This window comes from Anopheles marshallii, chromosome 3, assembly GCF_943734725.1.
Source record: "Anopheles marshallii chromosome 3, idAnoMarsDA_429_01, whole genome shotgun sequence".
In the NCBI taxonomy this organism is placed as follows: domain Eukaryota; kingdom Metazoa; phylum Arthropoda; class Insecta; order Diptera; family Culicidae; genus Anopheles; species Anopheles marshallii.
The window spans coordinates 77,353,389-77,381,267 of record NC_071327.1 but is presented as its reverse complement, the minus strand read 5'-3'; the positions used below and the strand labels follow the sequence as shown (position 1 = coordinate 77,381,267).

The following is a 27,879-nucleotide window of genomic DNA, read 5'->3' as shown; positions in this document are numbered from 1 at the left end:
AAATCTCCACAATGTTACAACTATGAATCATATCAGTTGATTGTTACCCATCAGAAGTTGTCATGTTAAAGGAATAATTGCGCAGAATTTAAACAGCGTGAGTTGTGCTCCTAATGGGGAGAGAAATAAAGTATAAAATTTATTCTTAAGAGTTTTTAATTATATACCATTACTAATATTTACTATCACTAATAACTGTAAAAGCGAGTCCAAAATGTGTACATATCTTCATTGTTGATGTTAGTATACTTCTGCACAATTGGGTCATCCTCAATGTTGGAGTTGGTCAGTTCCAATGCTTGAGGAAAATCACTGTAACTCATTTCACCTTCCGGGAGTCTAGGTGCAACACTGTAACGAGATGTACTCATCATATATTGTAAATGTAGAATGGTTTACTTCCTCTATTCAACGTACCCTGTTCGTGCAAAGTCCACCAACAACTTTGTCATCTTTTTTGTCACTTTGGCATCTGGTGAGTTTCGACTAAAATCCGGGAACAGTATGGGTGCACGGAAAATGTAGATCAGGTCATCACAATGCACAATACCGAAATCCTGTGGCGGATCGTTGTCTGGAGCTAACAAGGAAGAGTACGAATGAGGCCCCTTATAGTTGAACTTGTACAGATATATGGGAGCGTTCGATCGAGTGTGATTAGCATGTTGCCGTACGCTAAGCATAAGTGGGTACACAAACAACCCTTCGTTAAAGACCTGTAATAGGTAAGAGCATAAGATTTTGTTAGAATTTGCAACAGACCACCATTTATCGTCTTACCTTAGTCAGGATGCCAACATGTTCCTTTGTGAAGCACTGTCCAACCGTGGATTGATGATTGAAGAAATGTTCCATCAGCATGGGGAACGCTTCTGGCTGTTTCGCACCTCCTAGTAGGTTCAGAAGCAGCGCTTGTTGTTGAGCAAACAATTCCTTCGTGCAATCGGTGTCTTTCAGCATGGGTGCGCTGAATACGAACCCATCATTGGGAACTACTCCTGTCAACCAGGGTACAGAGAGATGTTCTCCTCGAGACCATAGTTCCTTTGGAGTGGCCGTCAAGAAAGCATCTTTCACGGTGGATGACTCCACAACAGGTCCGTAGACAATGGCAGGATAGCGTGATCCATTCTGGTGAAGAAAATACGCTTTGTTTCGAGTACGAGAATACCATTTCGGAAGCGTCAAAACTTACCGTAAATCCCTTGTAACTGTCCACGAACCGTTCGGCATCAATGCTTCGAAGAGCTTCGACCAACTCGGAAGTAGTCATCTGGTGTGCTTCTTTTACTCCCAACAGTTCAGCTTGTTGGCGGGCAAGTTGTTCTGGATTCGTCCTTGGAGCACTCCACGGTGCGAGAGCATTCCCACTAAGGCTGACAGCCCGCTGAAAAATGCCTTCGTTGCCCAGGTGCATTAGGTGTAGATGTACCGAAGCACCGCCTGCACTGTGCCCCATGATCGTCACCAACCGGGGATCACCACCAAACGCGGCGATGTTACGCTGCACCCAGCGCAGTGCCAGCCGTTGATCCTTTAGACCAAAATTTCCACTAGCCGCTTCGTCGCCGGTCGAAAGAAATCCAAAAGCTGCCAGACGGTACGTAATCGTCACTAGTATTACCGGATGGTCCATCAACTTTTCTGCTCCGGCAACCAGAGGAGAGTTATAACCGGCAAAGAAGCCACCCCCATGGATGTACACCAGCGTTGCTAGTGGCGCAGTAGAATTCTGCTTTCCTTCTGTTTTGTTGCTCAGGAACGGCCGATACACGTTAAGATACAGACAATCCTCCTTTCCCTCGACTCCACGCTGCGGTAGAAAGAGATTTTGCTGCAAACATGGTGCGCGAGGAATTCTGCCCGACGCATCCAGCTCCTTCTCTGTCCACGGATCGTTCGGCACGGGATTGGCAAAGCGAAGTGCTCCAATCGGTGGCTTTGCGAATGGTACTCCGATAAACGCTTCATACCGTTCCCCGTGTACACTTCTCATCCACGATCCACGCATGCACCCATCGTCGATGCAAACTCTTGGGACATTTGGAGCGAAAGGATTTCCGGCCCGAGATGGAAGGATGGCCAGCGACACCACCGTCAGAATCACTACCGCACGGATTGACATAATGGATTGCTCTAAACTGACCCCGTTCGCGAGCCGCGTTCTTTTATACCGTCCAGATGGGGATATCTGCAAACTTTCTCTTCAACTTCACAGAGTTGGTTCAGCATTTCGGCAGGCGAAAGTATTACAAATGTTGTAGTTGTAGAAGATCTTCACGCCTGCGCTGGCTTCGGTGACGGGTTCTTAGTGTTAATAATGTGGCAGACATATTTGCAACCGGCAGCAGAATAGGCAGAATTCCAGAAGCTTAACAATGGTCTTAATCGCAAATACTGGTTTAGAGGCTTTTTAGCGTACCGAATCGTTTCAGCGAACCGGAAACAGGTTTCTCCGATTAACGGTTGCAAATGGTCGTTTGGGTAGCTTCGTGTGGGTATCATAATTTAAACCATCCAATCCGTCGTCGTTGTGATTGATGAGTTTTGAAAGAAAACACAATACCTTCGCAACTGACCTATCTTACATTCCCATTTATTTCGACGTATCTTTAACAATTGCAGTTCTTTCCGGCATAATTTACCCTTTGTAAACAAAGTCATAAATCAAGTACAAACTAATCTAGAACAACAGTGAAAACGGTAATGGTACAAAATCCTTAACAAAATAGAAACAAACAAGAAAAGTAACCAGCTGTCGGAAACAGAACGATATCTTACATTTGCACTGTGTACTCCGTGATGCTCGCCGATTTTGCCAGTCGTGCATTTTGGAATCGTTGTTAAGTATCACAATTAAATCTGCCACCATGCTGGATTGGTTTCAGTAGAAATTCTTCCAGAAGGCAAACATTTCCTCATTCCGAGCGCTGATTACGTTCACCTGCACCTCGTCACCGACCCGGACAAACTCCTGCACATCACAGTCGAGCGACTGGTCCACTTGGTTCTCGTTTTTGCATTCCCGATAGGGGGCCAGTTGCGCTGCTCGGCTGTGGGAATCAGAAATTCGGAGATGGTTGGAGAAATGTTTCGCGATCTGTCCCGATCGTGCACCACTCGCACTCACTTACCCAGTTATGGCAAAGTCGATGAAGAAGTTCACGAACGTGTCCACCATCTTGAGCTCGGGCGATCCAGGTGGGTAGTCGGGGAAGATGGCCAGTTGGCGGAATAGGTAGTTCAAGTCGTCACAGTGTACCACACCATAGTCACCAGGGTCTCCGCCTGCGTAGACGATGGAGTAGGAGTATCTGCCTTTGTACGACAGTTTGTACACACTGGCCGGTGCCATGTCGGTGTCGGCCATGGTGATGTACTCTTTTACACCCAACTGAACGGGGTAGATGAATGAAGCCTCACTGTAAAGCTGTAGGAGAGAAACGCGTGTGATGAGTACTATTTTAGTCCAACCCCGTCAAGAATTCGCCACAAAACTCACATTAACGAACGCTTGCAAGTTATCCGGCCGGATCGGATCCTCATCGGTAGTGTCATTCAGGAAGCGTGATCGGATCTCTTCAATCAGTGACTTCGATGGTGGTCGCTCTAGTAGGATCGGTAGAATCGTGCTAAAGTTGTTCCTCAACTCGTTAAACAACTCTTCATTTTTGAAGATTGCCAACGCCCGGATGGCTCCCTCGTTCGGGACGTAACCGGCCATGTAGGGAATCTGCTGATAGTTCCCATGAAGCCAACTGTCTTTCGGTTCCTCGATGAGGAACGCATTTGGCGAGTCCTTCGATTCGACTACCGGCCGGAAGAGAGTCAGTGGATCCACGGACCAAAGCTGTTTGGAGAAGATTACATTTAGCATTGCAAACGTATTTGTGGTAGTTCTTTGGGGCTTGTTCTAACGATCCTGACCTTCAATTTGTATGTACTACCGACAAGATGTTCCCCTTCCGTTTGGCGCAGTGCCGCAATCAACTGTTTGCTGGACAGACTCTCCGCTCCCATTATATCCACCGCGGCGGCAGTGGATCGGGCCAATGCTAGCGGGTCCTTGGTGGGAATATTCCATGGTACAAGCGAGTTGCCGCTCATCATAATCGCCCGATGGAAAAGGCCACGACTCAGCGCACTGATCATGTGCATATGCACGGAGGTAGCACCCGCACTCTGACCAACGATCGTGATCAGCTGATCGTTTCCACCAAAGCTGGCAATGTTGCGCTTGACCCACTGCAGTGCAAGGGTTTGATCCTTCAGTCCAAAGTTCCCGGGCGCGGTTGAATCTCCCGTCGAGAGGAAACCCAGCACACCGAGTCGGTACTGGATGGACACGAGTATGGCGCGCTTAGTATCCATTATGTACTCCGGTCCAACCACCAACGGGCTCGCCGTGCCGGCAAAGAATCCTCCTCCGTGGATGTACACTATCACAGGCAAATTGGTAACAGTGCTCGTGGGGTCGGAACATTCCTGTGGGTAAAGAACCAAAAAGAAACAGCGCAGATGACGTCGTGATGTTTACTACGCCGGTCAAGATTATTCTCGAGCTTCATAATCATACGTAAGTGGAGATTTAATAATAGCTAGTTTTCACTTTCGTTCACACCAGCGTGCGCGTGGTGCCACGTGTTTCTAATTGCAAACAAGTCGTTGCCATTGATCAATAAGCTTCCCATCTCCCCGGACTATCGGCTCCACCAGTCATAAACGATTGCCGTGGGTATAAAAATAAATCCCAATTAAATACAACCACCTCCCGCGGCAGGTCTATGTATGTTGTCGCTTCTGCCAATCTCCTTCTCCGGCAGACGCAGTTGGCTGACTCGGCCCGCGGTGGTTAGCGTACCGAACGAGACGCCTAATCAGCAGAACGATCAAAAACCGGAATTTGTAAGCAGGGAGCTACAGGGTGAATGTGCCCGCGCACTCGTGCTAATATGCCACGCGCAGCCCTCACACGATCAAGCAACAGGTTCACCACCTTCAGTGCTGTTGGTTCCACAGCATTCTCCCCATAAAACCCGGTTAGAATTGTTTACTGTTGCTAGCTTAGCGGTGTACGTCCGCCACAACACACGCTCGTAGGCCGGTGGGCTTCGGCTGCTGTTTCATGCTGCGACATGGCGCTGCCGGCGCCGGGTATGCGTAGTGCGGAAGTGATCAGGTTCCCACGCGACATCAATACCGCGTGACCGGGTGGTTCGAGCGTAAATGATTTGGCGCGTGGCCACGAGCCATCGAGACCCATCGGCCTGGGGAGGGCACTATGTACGCACGGGCAATTAATGGGCCCTGACTCACCTTTGGTCGGTAAACGTTGAGATAGAGACAATCTTCGCTGCCGGTGACGGGTGGATTCGGTAGCAGATCGTTCCGCTGCAGGCACATCGATCGTTCGAACGAAGCATTGTACAGCTGGTCGGGCCACGGTTCGTTGGGGATGGGATCCTGTGAAGAGATTTGCAAATGACCGTAATGAGTGACACTACTTTGACTGTGGTTAACATATGTTATTCTGCTTCTGTATATCATCAAAGCGTTTATTCTCCTATGAATCGATGTATCAGCTGTATCAACAAACTGTGTTTTTACCCAAATAAGCTTCGCTACAGTACGAATCCGATTTTTGAAGAGCGGTCTATGAAGTCAGTGTAAAACCCCGAGCATACTCAATGCTTTCGGGTTAAAGTTTATCCGCGATCAAAACACATTTTTACGCCACAGAATAATCACCACCCTCCTGCTCCGTGTAACAATTTGCATTCAATGCACTACGTGCCGCCCGTGACGTAGTGGCGTGGGAAATTGGCCGGTTGTGCAATCTAATCGATATTAAACGACTTACCGGTGCCACTGCATCAAATGGCTGTTTTTTATGCCAAGTGGAAGCGGCTGTATGATTTTTTCAAACATCGAAATAGTGATTAAACTATCGTCAGGTGCTTAAATACCTGCCGCTGCAGTTTAACCGGAGTCGGAAGGTTGATTTAATATGGCGCTATTATTCCGTACTGCTGATTGCCCTCGCAATCAAATCACGATGTCAAATCGTTACAGGAATATTTATTTTAGCTTAATTTTACCGTAGTTGAAAAAAGGTTTTTGTTTTAATTGTTTATTAGTGCAATTCATATTATTTGTTGATGTTACAACAAACAACTATCGTTGTTTATTTAACTTACGTCATATTACACTTTGAGTCATAGCTCACCGCACACACGTTGAACATCATCACATTTTTAATGATCATTGGATGTGTTTAAGTGAGTTATTAGGAGCTTGGATTAAAAATTTTTTTGAAGTTTTTAAAAAGTTATAGTTTGATAACTGTCACAAAAATATCTCAAGTTATCATTACGAGCTAATTTGTCTGTTTAATCTCTTCAGCATATACTTGCAATTGGATACACTACAGTGTTACCTTCAACTGAAAATAAACTAGTTTGATTTTTTTCTTTTTAAAATTTGCATATACCATCCTTTCCTACTTTAAAATTGTTCATCACGATCGTTATAATATAAACATGAACCTTATGGAAGTTCCTATTACGACGCGAGTTTGGCGTAATAACGATCCTAATAAAGGTTCGTGGAATATTCCCTGATTGTGTAGCATTAAGGACTTTCTACTAATATCAAGCACCATGTAGGGGACTCTCCTATAAAAGTATCGCCAACAGTTTTTTATATTCAAATATTAATCCTTTGGAAGGGTCGTTAAATCTTTACATTCAATGGAGTTCCAATACAAAGATGCTCTGTACTCAGCTGTAGTTAAACATGTCGATTGTACTTACCGCAAATCTTAACTCTCCCACAGGTGGCTTAGCAAAGGGAATGCCCAAAAATGCTTCGAACTGGTCACCGGCCATTCCCGGCATGTATGTACCACTCAGACATCCTTCCGCAATGCAAACGCGAGGCTCTCCTTCCCGATCGCAGGAGCTGTCCGGTTGCATCTCTCCCGCGATCAGTGACCTTCCTTTTCCGTACCCACTGCTCGTACATGACACCACGCACTGCATTACGAGAAACAACAACGACACGACCGTTTGATGTGCACGCAACATTTCGCTCGTACAATTGAACTGTTCGCCTTCACTTCACAAAACGTGCGAGACAAAACCGCAGCAACTCCTTACTGCTGATCACTGGGCGATTAGTTGATCGTTGGGAAAACGGGTTTCCCTGTAGTCCTTCACTGTGGTGTTCCGTCCACGGGGGTTAATACGGCACTGCACTGGACGGCTTGAGGGATCGTTGATTTTATTAGCAGGCAGGACCACCACTCCTTCACCACTGATACGCTTTACCGGTCCGTCCCTGTTCGGTAAACGCGAACGCACGCGTAAAGATCTGCGACAAAACGAAAATACATCAACACATGTGTGTCAAACGATATCGGTTCCCGTTTCGAACCACCCACACCGGTGTTGATTTCCACCGCTCCCACCCTTTCCCTTACTGATAAGCGTCCACCAGAATGTCCACCAACAATTTACCCACCGCACCGCTTCCACTTTGTCGTTCCCCGTGTTTGATAGCGCGTAGAAAGCGCGAAATTAACGAGGCCTACTGCGAGAGCATTACGCGCCCAGCTACTCGCACAGTACGTCGCGTAATGAGCGGGGTGAGCCACGCGCCCTAGCAACCGCCACCGAATGAATGAAGCCTACTTGCTGAGCAGCGTATCGGCAGCACTCTAATCAGACAAACGCAGGCCTAACGCTCTCCCACCTTTCCTAGGGAAGATCTTTCTACCGTTGAGACGATCCGATTACTACCATGCAGTTGACGTAGAGCCACGCTTCATTCACAGCTGACGGACGAACACACTATTGGAGAGTAATGCGGTGTAACTTCAGGAAACCCCTTTTTATTCTTATCGGTTGCAGTATGCGTGCATGCGATTCCTTACCGTGACCTACATCCGGACCGATCTGACGAAAATGGTGATCGTGCCACGTGCTAGCCGAACCGAGCCGAACTTTACCCTTCCCGATGCGTAATAGCGAGCAGCGCGTGGGCTCAACTTTTGGGCGCCCGTGACACACGGTAGTGTATGGTGGTGGAACCGTGATAAGCTGACAACGCTTATACCGTGAGTTTGCAAATTGGGAACGTGTTTGATGATGCGATCTTACGCGCGCACATACACGCATAACATTTATTTTTGGAAACACAAAAGATGTCCAACTTTCAAGGGTGATAATCGAAAATAGGAGTTCAATTCTCGGTAAATTTTCTTTGTCTTCTTATCGCCGTTATTGGCTTTCAGTCTTTGGTTCGTTTTATTATATCCGATCGATGGAATGAAATTTGTAAAGGGTGGCTGATATAAGATTGTACAACTGAATATGTCAATCCACAAGTTTCACTCTGGATACCCGTGTAAGACGGGGAAGGAAAGCGGTGAAAAAGTAGGAAAGGTAAAAAAAATTTATATAATGAAGAAAATGAATATAAAAGTCGTATTTATAAACTTGCTGAAATAATCAATAATGTAAAATTTAATAATCAATTTACTAACAATAAGATTCACTAATAAACGTTTAGTCACTGCAACACGATAAATATGGCACTATAATTATTCTTTTATTTTCTTTTTAAATATAACAACACGGGTTGGACCAACCACCCTGTTACGCAAATAGTACTTATCAAATGTAATAAAAGCATACACAAAAAATCAACTTCTGAATATTGTTGCTGTTGCCAAACATACGCCATATTATTTTTTACTTTCAACATATTTTGATAGCAACTGGTTGAATGTTGCGAGTTGCATGCGCTCTTTTACCAAATTGTATTTTTTTGTAGTATTCATTATTCGTCGTTGAATCATAGGCACATCCTCTGTTATTTACGAAGACCAGTTGGACAAACTATTCTTAAGCCTCAGCGAACGAAATTGACAATCATTGAGTGGATGGATTACGATCCTTACGATCGTTCTCAAAATAGTGTAGATCTGAAGAAATATTCGCCAATAGGATGCTACTAGAACTAACCCTTTTTTGGGAGTTTACATCCAAAAACGGTCAAATCACTGTCGGATTCAACACTCTCCTGTAGCTTTAACCCTGCGTTCCTTCCTTCCATCCAACAAGACACTCGCGATAAAGTAAGCGCGTGTGTGATGGCATTAAGCTGTGTTTTTTGGAACTCTTCACATTCCTTATCAACAAATGCGCTACACGAGCCCATGATAAACAACTTTGTTTTTGAGCAGTTTTTAGTGTGACATTTCTATTGATGAATGAAGAGTTTCGAGCGATAAACGCTCAGAGCTTATCTTCTGGTGGTATGATTTTCGGGCCTGATATGAAGTAGACACGTGTGGACAATTGGGAATTTCACACCCCTATCTCATTCCCCGCGGTATGACTAAAGTGACTGTGTTTAAAATGTAACGATGATGTTTCTATTTACCCTTTGTTCGTTGCAGAATTTAAGCGACATTTTTTATGAGAAGGTTGATGATTTGGAAATTCGTCCACGAAAAAAGGAAACGTTATGATATCAAAAAGAGGAGAAGTTATTTCCCAACTCATTATGGCGGCTTCAATGAGAGTCGTCAATAGAATCCCAATAGATATGTTGAGATTAGGTTGTGGGTGTTGGAATTGTAACTGCCCCACAAATAATAAGGAACTATAATAAGTGTATATTAAACTCTAGGAAATTTGTTTGCTTTTTACCAAAAGCTCTGTCTTTTCTTCGACTTCGAAAACCGAAGGACACAGAATAGCATACAAAATGCAGCGCATGCACCAAAGGATCCCGATGCCAACCTACTGTTGCATTCGTTCCCGGAGGATGCTTCTTTTATACACGGGAGTAGACGGGAGTCGAGAATTAAAGCATTCGATTGGTCCACCATGGGATATGGCTCTGTGTGTAACGCATCCGTCTGTTCGCATCCTCCCTCGTACACACATGCACGAAGGGCATTTGGTGCGGGCGATCCGTTCTCCCCGTCGCACAACTGGCGTGCGTAAGGCAAACGTCATACACGGGCGTACAGTAAACTGCATTTTACTAACAAATTAGTCCCGAACGATCTGCTCCTTGTCTTAGCTAGCATTGCCTGAAGTTAGTGCGTTTGTCCAATGAAGTCAGTGCTAGCCATTTAACGTGAGTATGTGTAACAGTAGCGTTTGTAGGTGGTATTGTTATTGCAATGAATTATTGCCTGTTGACCTGTTTTCAAACCGATCCTCTCGCGTTCTCAATTGAAGGATAAGTTTGTCCCCAAAATTTTGACGATCAATCCGTGTCATCAGTAACACTTGAAAGGGGTTAGCCCACACGCGCGTGTTACTTTCCTCACCATCCCCAACTCTCCAACTCCAACCCTACATCCCACCAGAAGCGTGACGCGGGATGTGGGCTCAATTTCGAGTGACTTCAATTTATTCCTGTTCTTACTTCTTTTTTTTCTTCTTCAGTTCCAGTTTTGAATATGTGCGTGTGTGTGTGTGTGAGGATGTGTTTTTTGCAACAAATTCTTCACCCTTTGCATAATGCATCGAAATTACTGACCCACATTTTCGGCACATGCATTGGCCAATGCAGAACGAACTGCAATCCGGTGTGCGAATGCAAACGAAAAGCAAAAGTGCGACATTGTCGATCCGCAGGGAAGACAACCGGACAGGTCTGGTGGTGAATGCTACGGGAGCAGTCATTCAGAATCGGTTTGTTGATGGTTGCTTTTTTTTTGCTTCGTTTTAGGTTCTCTGTGTTCTTGCGTTGACAACTGCAGTCAATAGGCATTGGGGCGGCACTCAGTGAGCGTAAATGTATTTTCGGTAGACCGAAGGCATCGTCTGCCGCTGGCGGCGTTAAACTTTAACCCGTGTCGTCTGGCACGCAGGCTTGTAGGGATGAAAACGAGAGCAACGGTCCAAAGCTTTACGACTGCAGATGCGCACGAGAATGCATTAAGATGCAACATTTAAATGCTTTCTCTTTTGAGGGCTTGTTTATTATTAGAATAGCAAGCGTATTAGCGTGTAAGAAAACGTGATCGATTTAAAATTAAAAAAATTAAATTAAAGACAATAATCGAAGCAAACAACATGAAACAAACATTTCATTTATTAAACATCACTGAAAAATACTTACGATTGGTTTCAAAATTTGATATTCAAATGAAGACAATTAATAGTAAAATCATAATGCTACCATCACGAAACATTGTAGCGCTATCTGGCGATTTAAATTTAAAACTTTAAACAGTACCAACCGTATGAAGCAGTTCCTTTGCCCACGTTTGTTTACTAGCCACACACAACAATGCAATCTTCGCATAGGAAAAAAAAAACATTTACATTTTCCGCAAACGGTGCCTAAATACGTGATAAGAATAGGAAGATTTCGCTATATCTCGCACAACTTACCGCCGTCAGCAAGTCTAGCGAATGCAGCCCTTATCAGCGCTTAATCCAGCTGATACGGAATCGAAACGCCATGCCAGGATCGGTGCTTGTGACCTGGCCATTAGGAACGTGTGCCGATCGACACGCTTGAGTGTTTGGTGCTGATAATAGGAACTTACCCCGAGCGTGAATCAATGCCGTTGAACCGAAAGTAAATGCGAATCGCGATCGTTTTCTGGCTCGGGACGCTACACTAATCGTGCCCCTGCCCGGTGAGTTTGTCCGCTTAGAAGCATGTTATTATTTTTAGCAGTATAGTTTTTTGTTTACAAACGAACGTTGGTGCAAGTTTGATAAGAATGTTTTACCGGCCGGCAGAGTGTTGCGGGTAACAATTGGCTACAAGCCATTTCGTGTGAAGCATAACAAACAGGGCAAAATTCGTCAGTGTTCGAATTAATTTACGATATTTCCGCTTTAACCCTAACCCTTTTCTCGCATTTTTTAAGCAGTTTCCTCGAAAATATCCTTCCAAAATTGGTACATCTCCTCATCCAAACCGCGGGTAATCTTTCTGCTCACCGGGAAGTACGGATTGTACGTGTTGTCAAACGTGACAATGTCACACTGCTTACCAAAGCACGTTTCCTCCGGATCGACCAGATCGTTTGTGGCGAAATCTACGAAGAACTTTACCCACAGCTTCGACATTTCCTCTTCAGGCGATCGAACTGGGAAATCGGGAAAGAACAGTGGCATCTCGAACAGGTAGATCATATCATCCGGATGGCTTAAACCATACGCTTTGTCTGAACCGGTGAAAAGCTTCGAGAACGAGTATCGGCCACGGAACTGGAAGGAGTAGATGCTGGTCGGAGTATGCTTCTGGTTGGCTAGATGTTGCTTGATGCTTTTCACCATTGGATACAGAAACCAGGCTTCCGATAACATCTAGGAGAATGAAAGTGTGCAAGTGTTAGTAACTGACTTAGTGATCAGCCATAAATGCCTGGTGATCTTACCTTGGTGATCTCGTCATAGTTATCGTAGGTAACCCACTTTGTTGGTGAAGTTGTCTTAAGGAAGCGTTTCCTTAACCGCGCAAGTTTCTTCTTCGTTACACGTGTTCGGAGTATCAGTGGCAAAAGTTTGGTAAATTTCTCATTCAAATCCTCGATTAGGGAACTGTTCCGATAGATCGTTTGTGTGACGATCGAACCATCGGTCGGTATACTTCCGGTTAGCCAGGGAACACTTGCATAGTCACCCCGACGCCACGTATCTCTAGGATCTTCCGCCAGAAAAGGTTCCGGTTCTTCCGCTGGTTCTACGACGGGATGATACAAAGTAATGGGATGAATGTCCCACAGCTTTAAAAGCTCGATGCTAGCGGTAAGCTCAGCCGCATCTACGTCACGAAGCTGCTCAACCAGTTCCGCCGTCGATAGCTCTTCCGCGTTTGGTACGCCGAGAACTTTCGCCTGGTTGCGTGCCAAACGGAGAGGATTTTCAATCGGAACACTCCAGCTGGCGAGTGCACTGCCACTCATGGTTATGGCGCGATGGAACAGTCCACGGCTAAGTGGGCTCAGCAAATGAAACTGCGTACACGAGGCTCCGGCACTTTCACCGAATATCGTGACCCGGTTAGGATCGCCACCAAACGCCTGGATATTCTTCTTCACCCAGTGCAGTGCCATCACTTGATCCTTCATGCCGAAGTTACCCGGTGCAGACGCATCACCGGTCGAGAAGAAACCGAACACACCAAGTCGGTATTGGAACGTTACGAGGATCACCTTGCGGGTGGACATAAACCGTGATGGGTCACGTTGTTCCTGTTGGGCTGAACCGTACAGGAAACCACCGCCGTGGATGTACACCATCACAGGAAGGAGGTTGGAATGTCGTGCCTCCAGCACTGGTACGAACACGTTCAAATACAGGCAATCTTCCGTACCAAACATTGGAGCGGTCGGAACAAGCGTAACCTTCTGGATACACGCATTCTTCGAACTCGACGCATCGTATATACCCTGCCATGGGTCGTTCGGTTGTGGGTTCTGTAGGGAAGTGGAAACAATAGCCAGAATCACTCGAGTTTTCCCCGAAGCCTTAAGTGTTTTCTCACCGCAAATCGCAGCTTGCCAACCGGAGGTTTAGCAAAGGGGATTCCCCAAAACGCTGGATATGACAGGCCGTTACTACTTTCCATCACTGTGCCTTGCAGACAACCGTCACTTATACACACAACGGCCTTGGATGCGTATGCCATAAGACCTCTTAGCCAGTTAGCGTCAAACACTACCAACAGGAGTAACAAAGTAAGGACACATTTCAACTTAGTTTTACTTCGTTCCATTTCGTGATACACTAGCACACTTCTCCACAAGGTATGTGTATCGAATGGACTAAAACGAACCGAGTTGATCGTGAGGCCTTTTATACCAAGCGTTGGTGTCACTTTCACTGCCTTGTGGTTTGATTTTTTTATTTCATTTTTCCTTCCAATTGTCTTACTTGTTTTATTGACAAGCCATTTTTTGGCAAACAGAACCTTTCTCCTTGAACGTGTTCGTTGAAATTAAGGGCCTTCTTCCGCGACTGCTTTCTTTCAAGGTTGCATTGGTAGTAGCCAAACTGGACGAAAAAACAAGTTTTACATTTTTATTGACAAAACAGGTTCTTCATATGCAGTTTTATTTTACTTTCGATAATGTTTCGTCAACTTCCACCAGAATAATTTGATGCAATATAGTGCGTCGCCTTCATTTTGTACGAATAGTACTAAAAATAGTCCGAGTGATTCTAGAAATCAATGGTGTTGTATAACAATCACTGCCAATGGCCCACTTTCTGGTGCCACAAGCGCGGTCTTCCCTTTTGGGGCGATGAAAACTCTCCCTAAAACATGTGTCGGTAAAGCAAAGCTGCATACATAAACGACAAGCGGATGCATTATTCAATACGGTTTCCATGGGCGCATCCGCATCCTGTATGTACTCGTTGCGACACACCGCTTGGGATTACCATTCCAGACATTTGGTACACGGACGCACCCGTTGCATTCGTTTATCGGGATCAATGAAGGCTCTCAAATTTCATATACGATGAATAATTTTTACAGTGGTACTATATCGGGAGCATGCCCGGAGATCGCCCAATGTAAAGAAAGAACGAAGGAATTGTAATTGCCTTAGTACATAGCTAGTGTTGCTGCTTTATTGTGACATTTAAAATTGCATTAGAATCTTTGCTTAGAATGTTAATTCAATCGTTAATGGTACGCGATGTAAGAAGCACCATAAATGCTATTCCAAAAGTCATGCATGGTCTTCAGCTCCTCACTCAATCCGCTTCCACTCGACACCGAAACAAACGGGGGCGATGATGGCGTATTTTCTGACAATGATTTTGCATTTTCAAACTTTACCATCTTGATGCTCTTTTTACATGAAGCGGCAGAATCTTGGGTCGTTCTGGAAAGAGGTGAAATGTACCGTAAAGTAAAGTATACGACGCTTGCTTGTGTATGTTTACCCATCGACGGCAAAGTTGACCAAAAATTCGGTCCATACGGTGGACATTTCGGCCTCTGGCGATTCTGGCGGAAAGTCCGGAAAGAGACCGATCATGCGGAACAGGTATTGCACATCATCCTCATGACAAACACCATGGCTTGCATTTGATTGTATGTAATACGATGAGAACGAGTGTCGGCCAACGAATTCGAACGAATAAAGCGTAGTTTCGCGACAGCTTGTTTCGTTGGAATTGGTGTACGCCAGGAGCGTTTTTATTATTGGATATTTGATGAGCGCATCTGACATCATCTGGAATTAAGAACTTTTATTACTATTATTACTACCAAACAGTCCCACTCATCCACAAACCTTCGTGAACTGATCGCCATTTTCTTCATTTAACCAGTTATTGTCGGGGGCATCCGGGAAGTAGCGTCCCTTAAGTTGCTCCAAAACCATCGATGTCGCATTCAGGGCTGCTACAGGGGATAGAAGTTCGTTCAGATTGTCATTGAACTGTTTCCGAATCGTTTCGTTGTGCAGTATGGCAAGTGATACGATTGCACCCTCGTTCGGAACCATTCCGATCATGATGGGAATGTCCATGTAACGTCCTTCAGCCCATAGCTTGCTAGGATCGTCCGGTAAAAAGCGTTCCTCCGTAGGCACAAAAGCACCCTGAATCGTGGGTCGGTACATCACGATCGGATGCTCGAACCAAGTCCGAAGAAACGGCATACTGGCGGTAAGCACCTTCGCATCGAGATACTGCAGCACATCCACCAGCTCGGCTGTCGTGAGCTCATCCGCTTCGGACACACCTACCAGTTTCGCCTGTTTGCGTGCCAATGCAAGCGGATCGTCAATCGGCAGGCTCCACACTGCTAGAGCACTGCCGCTCATAATGATCGCACGCTGGAACAATCCCACACTGAGTGGGCTCATGGTGTGAAGCTGCACCGAGGCACCGCCGGCACTGTCCCCGAACAGTGTCACTGACTTCGCATCACCACCGAAGAAACCAATGTTTCGGTTAACCCATTTGAGGGCCATCACTTGGTCGAGCATCCCGTAGTTGCCCGTTGCCTGAGCATCGCCGGTAGAAAGGAAACCAAACACTCCCAGCCGATACTGCATCGTGACGAGCATGACTTTCTTCGTTGCCAATATGCGCTCCGGTCCGTACAGTTGCGGATCAGCAGACCCGAAGAAGTAACCTCCGCCGTGGATGAACACCATCACTGGAAGCGGTTCGGTATCGTTGTATTTCGGACGGTATACGTTCAGGTAGAGACAATTCTCATCTCCGACGACAGGTTGATCGGGAAGCAGGAATGCTCTTTGCAAACAGGCCGGTTTGCTTTCGGTCGCATTGTAATCATCCGTCCAAGGTTCAATCGGTTGCGGTTTCTGGCGTGATCAAGATAAGCTGTTCACAGATCCTTTGTTCACAACGTTCTAAACACATTTGCACTCACCCTAAAGCGGAGCTTTCCAACCGGCGGTTTGGCGTACGGTATGCCCACGAATGCATCAAACCGGATGTTCGTCGTATCGGTCATGGGTGCACCCAACAGACAGCCATCCTCGGTACAAACGCGTGGATGTTTCAGTTGCGCCGTAACGGAAGTCAGCAACGAAGGCCAAATGGCCAGCACGGCACTGATCGCGAGTAGTAGCTGCATTACGGCACCGTTGTCCATTGTATACTAGCGCTGATTCTCATGATCGATCGGTGATCTAACAGCTAGAAACAGGGTGTTGTTACATTTTTTAAACGGTGCAACACAAATACAAACTTCCCACCAACTTTGCAACGCGAGCCATGACACCGGCATTCGCAAAGTGATAACCGGTCCCAGGATGATGGACTTCCCGGGTCCATATGGAGATGTGCGATCGTTCTTATTAAATGCAAAACAAACGCAGCAACAGATGCGATAGTCAACCAACACATTCAAAATAATCGATTTGCTTGTGCAATCACGTGGGTTTTTGTTTGTGATTTTAATTTTTGCACTATATCGGATGCTTACATTGTTAAATAATATTAAGTTCGGATATTGCTAGCTGTGTTAAACTGCCTAATGGCGAGATATTTGTTTGTTACGTATGAAACATTCTAAATTTAAAAAGAAGTTTATTATGTATTGCTTTAAAGCGGTTAAACGGATTCCTTGATGCTAAAAATATGCGACGCGGGAACAAAATGGAAACTGAAACAGTTTGAGCGCGAAAGGTTGCGTACAATCTGATTGTGTTGCGCACAATATCGCACACTGGTTGTGCAGCTTGTACGCCATACAGCTTATGGAATGTGATTTGTTTGGCTAATTTTGTTATTTTACGTCAAAAATAAATAGTCTCATGTTTTAAAGGTATAAGTCCCAAGGAAGTTTACCTTTTCCATAAATGAAATTAATATAAAATACTAAATTTTCATAAAAATATATTTTTGAATCCGGCAGCCTCATTTAGACATATTTAAAAGGCGCCACTAATTGAAATATGTGGTCTCAAATCTCATCCTATAAAAATACATTTAAAAAACAACCCACAAGAACAGATATCACTTTCTTCAGATCGAATTTCCTGCCATAATAAGCAGTTTTGCGATCAACGTCGCTTGGTGTTGGGCTAAAAAAGAGACCAAAGTTAGTGGACTACTATTTGGTCACAGTAACTTTATGGTTTTGTCCTACATAGTTTCCATCATCGGTGAAATGCTGGGGATGCTGGGGGAGAATAATGGAATAACGAGGCAGGTTGAATGTATCTGATTCACTCCACCCAAAGCCCAATTAGACGGAGCATCACGAACATTTCGATGAATGCACGGTTCCCAAATGTATACGGAGGGACGACTTTATTCGGTCGCTTTGTTTCGAACTTTTGTTCGGTACGAGGGGGAATATGAAAAGACGGTGGAAATGTCCAATCGATCGAATGGTCTTTTATGAAAGTGGAACGACCATCATCCAGGGAAGTCGTCTTTCCCAGTGCGATATATCATGGTAGCTAAGCAACCAGTAGATACTCCTGACCTTGTTTAGTTTTGTCCTTATGGTCCTCACGCCCATAAATGAGGCTTCCCTAACCCGCATAAGGTTGAGGTCAAAAAGTTGAAGCGAACTCTTGCCGTTTGCGTTACTTTATGGTTGAAGCTGGACGATTTCCTGCCAAACCACCGATGTCACTTGCATCGGGCCGGATTGGATAGGATCAAAAAAAGGGGGTGACGATGGTTTCTGGTCGGTGGTTTGCGGTGACAGTTTATATTATCCAAACCATCTAACATGCTATGCAACCCGTAAAGGTAACAACTTGACAACCACTTGCAGGGCGCGGCGAAGAGTTATGATCGGTGTAGAGATTATGGAACTTCATGCACAGAAGTACCAGTGGAGTAGGAAGTTTTTGTGGTTTGGGTCGTAAAATGAAGCAATTTTTCTTGGCAATATTTTATTGCGGTTTTCAGGAGGATTTTTTGATAATGGAAAACGGACCGAAGCGTCAGTTTAAATATGTGCAACATTTATAGGTTTGTTTTTTTTTTTGTGTTTTTGCTACGTGCATTATTTAAAACATATTTATTAAATTAAGGTCTAGCGCATTATTCATGAAGGTGTACGAAATTATTTCGGGGGAAAACCTCATCCCGTCAGTAACAATTAGACGTAGCAACCCATGCTACGGCAAATTTCGGATGACTTCATCACACTCCATTAGCGGCAATTCGTGCGCCTGTGGCCACTGTACGGTGTGCATCATCAGTATCAGTAGCATCGTCTGACGTTGAAGCGCATTGTTGTCCTCCTAGCCGCTGTGGATAAAGCTATTTTTAACTATCAAACTCACCATCTACCATTTGAGCAGGCAGTGGGGAAATTCAAAACTACATGGTGCATCTTACCTGGTACGGTGTGGAAGGATGTACAGGAACAGAGGCAGTAGTGGATGGACTTACAGTATGAAAATTAATACCGCTACAAGGTACATAATAAAAACAAACCCGGTACACTGCAGAACCTAACACCGTTTTTGCACAACCCAATCGAATCGGTTTAGGTGTTTGTTTTATTGCACGGTATCGCGGAGTTTCGGGAGTAATTTTAGCACAAACTTGCCGTGTTTTTTTTTGCTCACCGTTACGGTCGGTAGCATGAATTGTCGTTTGGATTGTCCTTGATCTCGACGCACAACAATCCGCGTGGAAGCGAGTGCCGAACACAACAGAAAGAATCCGTGTTTGGTTTGTGTTGAAATTTGTTTCCTTTATTCTTATTTTATTCCGAACACATTGTTGATGCGAACGATTAAGTTATGTTTTGTTGATCTTTTCGAACAGACGGACGACAGATGAGCTGCGGTATGTAATTGTACTAGGCGAGCGAAGAACCGATGGTTTTTGTAGCGGCTGTTTTGTGGTGGGAACAAAACGCGCTTAAATTGTTTGAATTCGAAACGTTACAAATTAAATCATAAAAGTATGATAATAGTGATCACAAGGCGAACGAGCTGATCTCCGTCCGGCCGTTCAGTTCTTGAAGAACTCATCGATCGCGGTACTGGAATCGAACGATGAGGATTTGATTGAAGACGAGATGGACGATGAGGTGGACGAGCTGAACGAGGACGACACCACCTTACTGCTCGTGACGGAACTGACCAGCGACGAGGAGGACAGCTGCGAAGAGGCAAGCGCACCACCGTCCGACACCGACTCCGTTACACTGCGCTCCGAGGCGAATGCCGACTCGGACTTTTCGTGCTTCTTCGTGATGGAGTTGGCCGACTCTTCAACCATGGACTTTTCGCTAGCCGAGCCGTAGCTCTTGGACTGGGTAATGTTCTTCTCCGACACGCCGTCCGCCGTACGTTCGGTGATCACCTCCTTCGAGATGACGGGCGTCGAGGTTTCCGTCAGCGTCATTTCCGTCTTGGTGGTGCTCTCGGCAAGGGCCATGGTGCTCTGGAAAGGGGAAGAGGAAGATCGGAATCATTTGAACCTAGTTCTGTCAAAATTCGAATCGATTGAGGTTATGTTTGTGCGGGTATTGGCAGCTTAAAACGTGGCCCACACACATGCGGCAAAGTAAAATATCTCTATTGGCTATTGAACGCGTGAAAAACTTCACTTCTCGATCGCTCATTTTCTATCCTTCCATCAACAGACACTTAAATGATGTGACTAAGACAGGGAATGAGAGATAGACTTCGTGCATGTGTGAGTCTAAGAGTGAACACTACACGCATGACTCGATAGCTGGGAAAATCCGGGAAAACATGCATCTTGTCTCTACCACGAGGGCGTTATTTTTAAAACACACCTCTCTCTCATTCCCCGCTAGATTTTTTTCGCTCATCAATTTTCCGTTCCCACCAACAAAAAGCGTGTAAAAACGGACTCATTCCGTGGTCTTTTGGTCGTCGTCGTGCTTAAGATCGGCATCAGGTATCGCAGGGAAAACTGGTACGAATCATCTCTTCCTAACTTCAACCCGATGAGATGAGATGATGAGAAATGATGTTTTTCCTTTAACGCTGCCCGACACTTAAAACGGAGCAGGCCGCGTTGTTGACCCTTTTATCCTCCCTTTTATTTTGCTTTCCCCATTACGAGGTGTGTGTGTATGTTTTTTATGCGCCATAGATTGTTTATTTACTTTCCTGTTTGATGGAGAAGAATCCGCTTTCGTAAGTACACCCGATCGGATCAGGGAAACGATCGAGTCAAGGACTTTGCAAGCGATGCCATTAAAGAGGGAGTGTTATTGCATTTTTTAATTCCGGGGATGATATTAGTCATCCGTTTGTGTGTGTGCTTAATTTGAATTAATTGGCTCCAATTACGTGTCGAATTGGTGGCATTAATTAGCAGGATGTTTGTTTGGTAAGGAAAAAGAAACAAGGTATTCGTGTAAGTGGAACCAAAAGGGAACGAAACAAGAAGTGAAAATTGATTATAAAATGGAGTTATAGCAAAGTAAACTTCTTTCATCTGAAGGTGATAAGAGAATGAAAATAAAAGATGATTAATTCGAATCAGACATAACGGAATAGATAGGAAAGAGAGTGAACTGCTGTAACCTTGAAGATGAGAACGTTGATGAAAAAGCAGAATGCAGTAGTAATGAATCACAATAGAATGCATCTGCTGTTCTGTACGAATTTAAACTTGGGTACCTGTTGCTATGGGGTTGCTAAGACGAATGGTAATGAGCGGATCATTCATATTTTTTTTCTGCATCTTTAGAATGAATTTTGTTCGAAAAATGGTGGAACTCTTATAAAAAATACTCTGCCTTGAAATATTGCTTGCAAATGTTGCTACTAATATTTAATATTTGCAGCCCACACCAAAACCATTACTAATATTTTTTACTCTTCTGTAAACATTTCGCTGTGTTATAAAAACGAATATTTCCCCACGCTGACACAGGTAAGAAAATGAGACCTAATTGTGTGGACAGAACATTCCACACGGTCTGCCGTGTGGCCGGAGTGACAGCCTGTAACATGTGTCGTTCATCTGGTATGTTCCTCGTAGGAGCGGTTCTTTCCTCCCGCCATTTGCTTGACCACAGCACGAACACTACTAGGCGTACAACACCTCCCCCAAAAGAGTAATGCGTGGTGAAACGAACCTCTCTGTTTCAAACATTATAAATTGTACACGGTCTGTGAGGTTAATATTGCTGCAACTGTAGAAGAAGCGGACCGGTACGGAGCAGACGGCAAAACAGCGAAACATTAAAATTGTTTCGTGAAAATGAATTTGGCACAAGAGAAAAAAAAACACTCACTCATCCAACACATCTCGGATGGTGGCCGACGATGATCCACACGGAGTCTGTAACACGCCTAATTCACGCGCGCTGTTCATAAACAAAGGCGAGTTCAGCCGTACCGCATGGTGGTGGTCGGTAATTTCGGTTACAAAATGTCACCAATTATAATCAACATTCTTGGGCAAAATATGAAATACCTAAACGAGGTGCGAAATGATGCGTGAGATTTGCGTTAGAATATGCTAGAAGCAGCGATGAAAAAACGCGGATTTGCAAAGAGTTTTTATTTTTTAAATCAAATAGTTAACAAAATCAAAATGCATTCGTCATGTGATTTATTTACCGGAAGAAACAAACAAACATTACATAGCTCTTCCTTACCCATAAAGTTTAAAATACATTACAAAAACGTAAGTGAAAAATAACCATTCACGGCAAACAAAAACTAAAACAAAAAATTTCACTCTAATTGTTTTATGTTCACCGGAGAAAGGATTTATAGGACGACTGAATCCATTGTACGAGCTAGTTTCACGTGTTCACGGGGGTATCAACGTCTATCCCTTGTACAAATGTAATCCGAGAAATGCTTTTTGTGGCCTTGCAAGCGTTTAAAAAATAAATTATTCAGCACACTTTCAACAGCTAGTGGTTGTATGAAATGAAAGCGAAGGAAAATGTTGGACTTCAGGCAAAGAATGTAAAACTGTAGTAATGGTTAAAAACCTGCATAGATTTAGTTGTGCTTGATCATTTTATCCCGCATTTTGAGTCTTTTTCTAACAATTTGTGAAATTTTTAATTTAATTTTATTATTTAAATGCTGCTTTATGTACTTTTATGTTTATTCTTGAGTTTTTAATTCTTTTTAAGTATGTCTTTAAAAATTAATAAATTATTTTCACATAATTGTTCAAGTGAACTGCGCACTGTTGCTTCAATAATCGACCACAATTCTTCATGACCACAAATGGCAATCTTACTTCAACAGATTGTACGCGGATCTCATTTTTATAGCAACAAAAATCATTTAAAGCCATAAAGCACTAATGAAAAATCTTATTTACAACCAATAAACATTAGCGAACGGTCAAAACTTTGCAAACCACCCAATAATATCATTGCCGGTAACAGCTGGCTGGGTCCTGGTTTGCATTAACACTGACCACCTGGTGTAATAAATTCAATTCCATGCGTTTTAGTCCCATTCGGACCGTTCCTACGCACCACAAGGTGTCAGAAATGATATCATACCCTGCCACTGGTCCGCTTCCACAACAAATCAGTATCTGGCGGACCATCATTACCTGGTGCCCAACAGTGGTGGAATGAAATTCGCCAACATAATTCTTCGTCCGGGGGCGAATGTATTACAACCGGGTGTAGCGTAATGGTATCGCTGCAATTTTAATGCCATAAAACCATCACATACAGGTTTTGCATTTTGCCGAGACCTTTGCTATAAGCTCCATGATCGGTTGTTGGCGTGCTGGCGCACCCTATCACTTCGCGGAAGCTGCCGGTGCGGATTCGTCTGGCTGCCCAAAGCAGAATTGTTGCGTTTTGCGAAATAGTCACGCGAATTGATCGTGCTCACGGTATAGACGAGGGCATCAGACCCATGAATCATCCCTTTTATCCGAAAAGCGAATGAGCAGGACGAGGATAAGATCATGCACCGGAAACAGACGAGACGTGACTCAGCTGGCGCGACATCTGAAACCCACCACGTCTGTGCGACTGTGGGCATCACATTCCAAACCCTTTCCATCCAACCCACACACACACACACACAAACACATATGCACAAGAGGCAAGAATGCTCGAAAAACTCGTTCCGCCCTAAGCGAACCATCATCAGCTGCTTAAACTACGCCTAATTAATATGTAATTCAGAAATGCACCCGAGCGCCAGAAGTGCTCTTTTTTATTATTTTTATAACTCCGCAGGCGCAAGTGCAATTTGCATTTGGTGGGTGTTTTAATTTATGAGCGACTAACTTGGCCTTTTCTCCCGTACGCTTTTTCACAGTACAGGCAATTATTGTAGAGCGCCAGACATAAACCAGACGCGACATTGCGTTCGAAGGCGTTTCATTGTGCTCCTAAATGGTTTTTTTTATTCTTCGTTACACGTTTGCATCTTCCTATCAGTTCATTCAATGTTTCATTGATTGCAGTTCTTTTTAATCAATAATCCCATTCTTTTAATCGCATGATACGATAAGATTTGACATCCATTTTCAATGGGTCTCTTTCGTTTTTGAATCACAACTCAAGGTGAATCACTTTGCGATAAGACTGAATGAATCGTAACGAATGTTGCAATTTAGGTCGCTTATCAAAATCAGCTTAAGGAAGTACAATCGCTTTTTGCGGTCTTTTTTGCAACAGGTTTGCAACAGTGCCTTGGTCGTGGCGGTTGCATTTGAAATAGCAATCAATAATGGTTTTTATTTCTTATTGTCTGACACAAAACGTGAAATGAATATGACCAGATAAAATTTGCACTTGGAGACGAGTTTCAATTGAAATTGAAAACCCTAATAATTCATTATAAAATACTAAAAGGACGATTTTTACACAAATAAACTCCATAAAAGGGAGAACATTCACGCCATCCGTGCATCTTACCAATCATAATTGATAATGGCTTTGATATTTAAAGTTATACAAAAAATTGTTTTCACGTTCACTAAAATCATCACACTTTTTTTCTCGTTTCCTTACAACGTAGCCAAACACTTCACAATCAAATTCTTCAATTATTATGTCCTTGGACAAATATTACTCACCTTCAACTTTTATTAGAGATTCCTTCGCGCAACAAAAAAACGGTTAAACTGCTTGCAGCTGAGCTGTTCCTTTCCCGTGCACGGTATAACTCGGACTGGTTTGCAACCGGCAATCGATTCACGGTTAGCTTCCCGGCACGTTCAGTCGTCTCGCCAACGTTACAATCACCGCACACACCACCAAACAAACCCTCGCTATCTCTCGCGAACACGAACAATATACAATACGAGACGCACAAAAATAGCCTTCGTGGTGTTCTGCTCACGCCGCAACGGTATCTGCCTTTGCTTTCCTGACGATGGACCGCGATCGCGATCTTTTAAAGCATCTCTTCCACCCGAGACAACAATCGTCGATCAATGTTCACAAACACTGCGCTAGCAGCAATGTGAGTGGATGATGTGACAACCCTGAAACACAATCCTCTCCCTTGCTCAGTGATGTGTTTGTTGCTAAATTGTTGATTGTTGTGGATATCGTGCTGAAGTGGATCTAACCTCAAGGCGAAAGAGCATTACATTGAACTGAATCACCATAGTTATGTTTAGGACAAATGGGTGTGATGATTCGTTGTCGTCTCGCAAAACCGCCAGTTCGTTGAGCTGAACCTATGGGCAAAAGAACCTCAAGAGAGAGAGAGAAACATGAGGAACCGCAATTAGTACCAAAGATGAAGACATTCTGGCGTTCTGGCTTAACGTTCGCTTTGTTTACTTTTACTTTCGCTTGTGCAAAAGTCGCACAAGCAAACGGTAGGCCCATAAACAAATGGTTGCAGTTCGTCGGCTTTCATTTTGTTTGTTCACTTGCAGTGCGGGTGCGTGGTACGTCAAACCCTGGGGATAGTAAATCAAACTGCAGATTCATTTCACACGCGGGAAAATCATTTGTCACCGTGCACGATTTGTTGGTGGGTTGTGCTGATGACTGTGCTAAATTGCTTTTCGTATTGTATTTCTCTGAGTTGAGTCAGCACTTTTAAATAGTTGTTGTTTTAAAATAAAATACAAAACCGTAACACAATAGGAAACAAATTTATTTCGCTGTATATTTTAACGAATTTTTAACTTTGTTCTACCCCATCAATAATATTAGCTTGTTATAACTGTTGTTATAACTGCTTGTTATAAAAAAATACTGCAACAAAATAAAATTACTCTTGCTTCAGATTCTCGTAAAACCAGCTGTGCATTTTGGCTAATTATTGATGTAAGACTTAATACACTAATTAATAATAATCCAAACACAATGAACATCAATCAAGCTTTATAAATGGAGACGCCAAGTCACTCATTGGATTTTCTTTCTACTTTTCGTATTTCTTTTCTTCTTATAGTCTTCTATAGCCCCGTTGAACACGTTCAAAGCCATTAAGAAGTAATCATGTTATCGGTGTCTTTCAAAACAGCAATAAATGGCATAATTGCTACTGCTACCGTACGCAGCACACTTAAACAACTTTCGCCCGGAGGGAAAAAGTTTTGCCTCTTACTGTGAATTAAACGATTGTTTTATTTGCAGTTTGTTTCTCCATTTAAGCCGGAGCGGATAAAACTTTAAACAAACAGAAGTGGAACAGTGTTTTCTTATCATTTAATTACATTTGCTGCATCTGAAGCAGGAACAACCCAGTGTTCGATCGATACGGTATGCCAGTACTGTGCGATTTGTGGAATGTAACATTAGATCGATTCAGTCTTTGCAATGTGGCTTAAAGCAATGCATCAAAGCGGGAACAATCTGCAATAAATCATGCAACAGAGCATGCACGCAAGACACTGTCCAGGACATGAGTGCAAAAGCCGAAGGTCAAAGCCATGCGAAACGTATCTTTAGATGAACGATATTCGCTTCCGCCATGCGTGCGGCTTCTCCAACCAAACGCTTGTAACTTGGTTGTCTTAGTGGCAACTCTATCCAGACCGGGAACAGCTTGCCAGGAACAAAGATCAAATAGTAGTCAGGAAGCGCGATACTTCATCTTCATTGTTTTCTTGGCGTCGAGGACAATAGGGATAGGAGACACTGTTGAAGTGGTGACATCATTCACCTGCAACAACATTCACGCTTCACTTCATCCCTGACGAGGCGTCGCTTTCGAGAGATCTATACAAGAAAAGCACAATGAAGTAGGCTTTACTGTTGTCTATGGTGATCCTTTTGCATAAGATTTATTGCCGAGCGAAAAGGGCATGCTTTAAGCATCCTTACACGCTTGGGACGTTCCCTGGTGGTGAACGGAAGTACTACTGGAAGTACTTTTAAACCGAGCGAACAACTTCGGACCAAGCAGGAATTTCGGATCGAAACGGAAAACATGAAAACACTGAATGGTGTAAGGTTAAGGATTGATAAATTTGTTACCATGACGATGATTTTATTTTTAGCACACACTGTACGTTGTAAGTTTGCAATAGTAAAAGAGGGACATCGCTCTGAATCCGTGAATGGTTGGAACTTATGGAAACAATTTTGTTAGCGCCTAAACATGATATTTCTTTACGTCTCTTTTTCATTTTATGTTATTGTTTTCTACTGTCTTGTTGTTATTTAACGAATCCGTGGCAAGTTATGTTTTACATCGAATGTATTGCCGCCATTTGATTAGCATTGTACCGCCTAATTAATCTTCTACAAATGGTTTATTATAATTCTAAAATGAAGTGCAGATATAGTTAGTTACTGTTTTCGTATGCTTATAGAAGTAGATTTGTGTAATGTTTCATGCTCAAACTGACTGTTTTGCCGTTACTAGACTGGGATAGCTAAAAGCAGTTAGAGAGTGTTTTTAAACAGGTTTCTTTTTCGTTTTGTTCTCCGCTTTTTGCTTCGCAGTGCAAAGGTTTTCATCTTTCAATATAATACTGACGTAGGGATTATTGCACAACACGTTTTCTTTCTTTCGTTTACTGCTTTGCTTTTATTGTCTGTACTTTTCTCTTTCAGCTAGTCCTTTTTCATTGTTCTAAAATCTGTCTTTTAAATGTTTTTTGTTGTTGGTTTCTCTTCCTTGTTATTATTTTTTGTTTGCAACATAGTTTGGTGCACTTTTAAAAACAGATTACCATTATCCAATGTCTATTTTATTGCCTTTATCTACTTCGCTTACAATATAAAACTAGCAACATGTTCATTTTTTTTTGTAGATTTTTCAGTTTATTATCTTGTTTTAATACTAGTTTGGCACCTAGCACAACGCAAAAACACGCATGTTAACTCTGCTGGGAGCTTTTCTTTGCATTATTTGATGGAAGCTTATTTTTCTCTACCTCTTTTCATTAATTTTTCCGCAATTCTCTTACAATCGGTATTTGTACCCAGTAGAAACGTTGAAAAGGACCTTTCGTGTTCAGAATTTAGCTGGCTCGC

At 43.6% G+C, this 27,879-nt stretch overlaps 5 protein-coding genes across 5 annotated transcripts; all 5 read right to left on the bottom strand.

Moving 5' to 3' along the window:
* Positions 1 to 188: 188 nt before the first annotated feature.
* On the bottom strand, positions 189 to 2,125 carry LOC128715620 (juvenile hormone esterase-like). Its single transcript, XM_053810529.1, has 4 exons — positions 1,196 to 2,125; positions 781 to 1,131; positions 418 to 716; positions 189 to 351 (listed from the first exon to the last, which is right to left on the bottom strand). The coding sequence occupies exons 1-4, from the start codon at positions 2,123 to 2,125 to the stop codon at positions 189 to 191; spliced, it is 1,743 nt and encodes a 580-aa protein (XP_053666504.1).
* A 759-nt stretch (positions 2,126 to 2,884) lies between these two features.
* LOC128715619 (juvenile hormone esterase-like) lies at positions 2,885 to 7,085 on the bottom strand. Its single transcript, XM_053810528.1, has 6 exons — positions 6,813 to 7,085; positions 5,317 to 5,463; positions 3,928 to 4,485; positions 3,503 to 3,850; positions 3,135 to 3,430; positions 2,885 to 3,053 (listed from the first exon to the last, which is right to left on the bottom strand). Exons 1-6 carry the CDS (start codon positions 7,083 to 7,085, stop codon positions 2,885 to 2,887), a joined length of 1,791 nt encoding a protein of 596 aa, XP_053666503.1.
* Positions 7,086 to 11,903: 4,818 nt separating this feature from the next.
* On the bottom strand, positions 11,904 to 13,674 carry LOC128713182 (juvenile hormone esterase-like). The gene is made up of 3 exons (XM_053808043.1): positions 13,531 to 13,674; positions 12,422 to 13,462; positions 11,904 to 12,350 (listed from the first exon to the last, which is right to left on the bottom strand). The coding sequence occupies exons 1-3, from the start codon at positions 13,672 to 13,674 to the stop codon at positions 11,904 to 11,906; spliced, it is 1,632 nt and encodes a 543-aa protein (XP_053664018.1).
* Positions 13,675 to 14,676: 1,002 nt separating this feature from the next.
* LOC128715621 (juvenile hormone esterase-like) lies at positions 14,677 to 16,545 on the bottom strand. Its single transcript, XM_053810530.1, has 4 exons — positions 16,402 to 16,545; positions 15,293 to 16,333; positions 14,940 to 15,232; positions 14,677 to 14,878 (listed from the first exon to the last, which is right to left on the bottom strand). Exons 1-4 carry the CDS (start codon positions 16,483 to 16,485, stop codon positions 14,677 to 14,679), a joined length of 1,620 nt encoding a protein of 539 aa, XP_053666505.1. The 5' UTR covers positions 16,486 to 16,545.
* Positions 16,546 to 19,460: 2,915 nt separating this feature from the next.
* LOC128715152 (uncharacterized) lies at positions 19,461 to 19,889 on the bottom strand. Its single transcript, XM_053810033.1, has one exon. It carries the CDS (start codon positions 19,887 to 19,889, stop codon positions 19,461 to 19,463), a length of 429 nt encoding a protein of 142 aa, XP_053666008.1.
* Positions 19,890 to 27,879: the final 7,990 nt, after the last annotated feature.

What these genes read in the sequence shown, in the direction of transcription:
- LOC128715619 (XM_053810528.1), bottom strand. Translation starts at nt 7,085, where the DNA reads ATGTTGCGTGCACATCAAACGGTCGTGTCGTTGTTGTTTCTCGTAATG. An exon ending in TCAACGTTTACCGACCAAAG is followed by an intron (nt 4,486 to 5,316) that starts GTGAGTCAGGGC and finishes CTTTACCCACAG; the next exon opens with GAATGTTCCGACCCCACGAG. An exon ending in ACTTGCAAGCGTTCGTTAAT is followed by an intron (nt 3,431 to 3,502) that starts GTGAGTTTTGTG and finishes TCTCTCCTACAG; the next exon opens with CTTTACAGTGAGGCTTCATT.
- LOC128715621 (XM_053810530.1), bottom strand. Translation starts at nt 16,485, where the DNA reads ATGACCGATACGACGAACATCCGGTTTGATGCATTCGTGGGCATACCG. An exon ending in ATGGCGATCAGTTCACGAAG is followed by an intron (nt 15,233 to 15,292) that starts GTTTGTGGATGA and finishes TCTTAATTCCAG; the next exon opens with ATGATGTCAGATGCGCTCAT. An exon ending in GTCAACTTTGCCGTCGATGG is followed by an intron (nt 14,879 to 14,939) that starts GTAAACATACAC and finishes ACCTCTTTCCAG; the next exon opens with AACGACCCAAGATTCTGCCG.
- LOC128713182 (XM_053808043.1), bottom strand. Translation starts at nt 13,674, where the DNA reads ATGGCATACGCATCCAAGGCCGTTGTGTGTATAAGTGACGGTTGTCTG. An exon ending in TTGGCAAGCTGCGATTTGCG is followed by an intron (nt 13,463 to 13,530) that starts GTGAGAAAACAC and finishes ACTTCCCTACAG; the next exon opens with AACCCACAACCGAACGACCC. An exon ending in ACTATGACGAGATCACCAAG is followed by an intron (nt 12,351 to 12,421) that starts GTAAGATCACCA and finishes TCATTCTCCTAG; the next exon opens with ATGTTATCGGAAGCCTGGTT.
- LOC128715152 (XM_053810033.1), bottom strand. Translation starts at nt 19,889, where the DNA reads ATGGCCCTTGCCGAGAGCACCACCAAGACGGAAATGACGCTGACGGAA.
- LOC128715620 (XM_053810529.1), bottom strand. Translation starts at nt 2,125, where the DNA reads ATGTCAATCCGTGCGGTAGTGATTCTGACGGTGGTGTCGCTGGCCATC. An exon ending in ATGTTGGCATCCTGACTAAG is followed by an intron (nt 717 to 780) that starts GTAAGACGATAA and finishes TACCTATTACAG; the next exon opens with GTCTTTAACGAAGGGTTGTT. An exon ending in GTGGACTTTGCACGAACAGG is followed by an intron (nt 352 to 417) that starts GTACGTTGAATA and finishes ATCTCGTTACAG; the next exon opens with TGTTGCACCTAGACTCCCGG.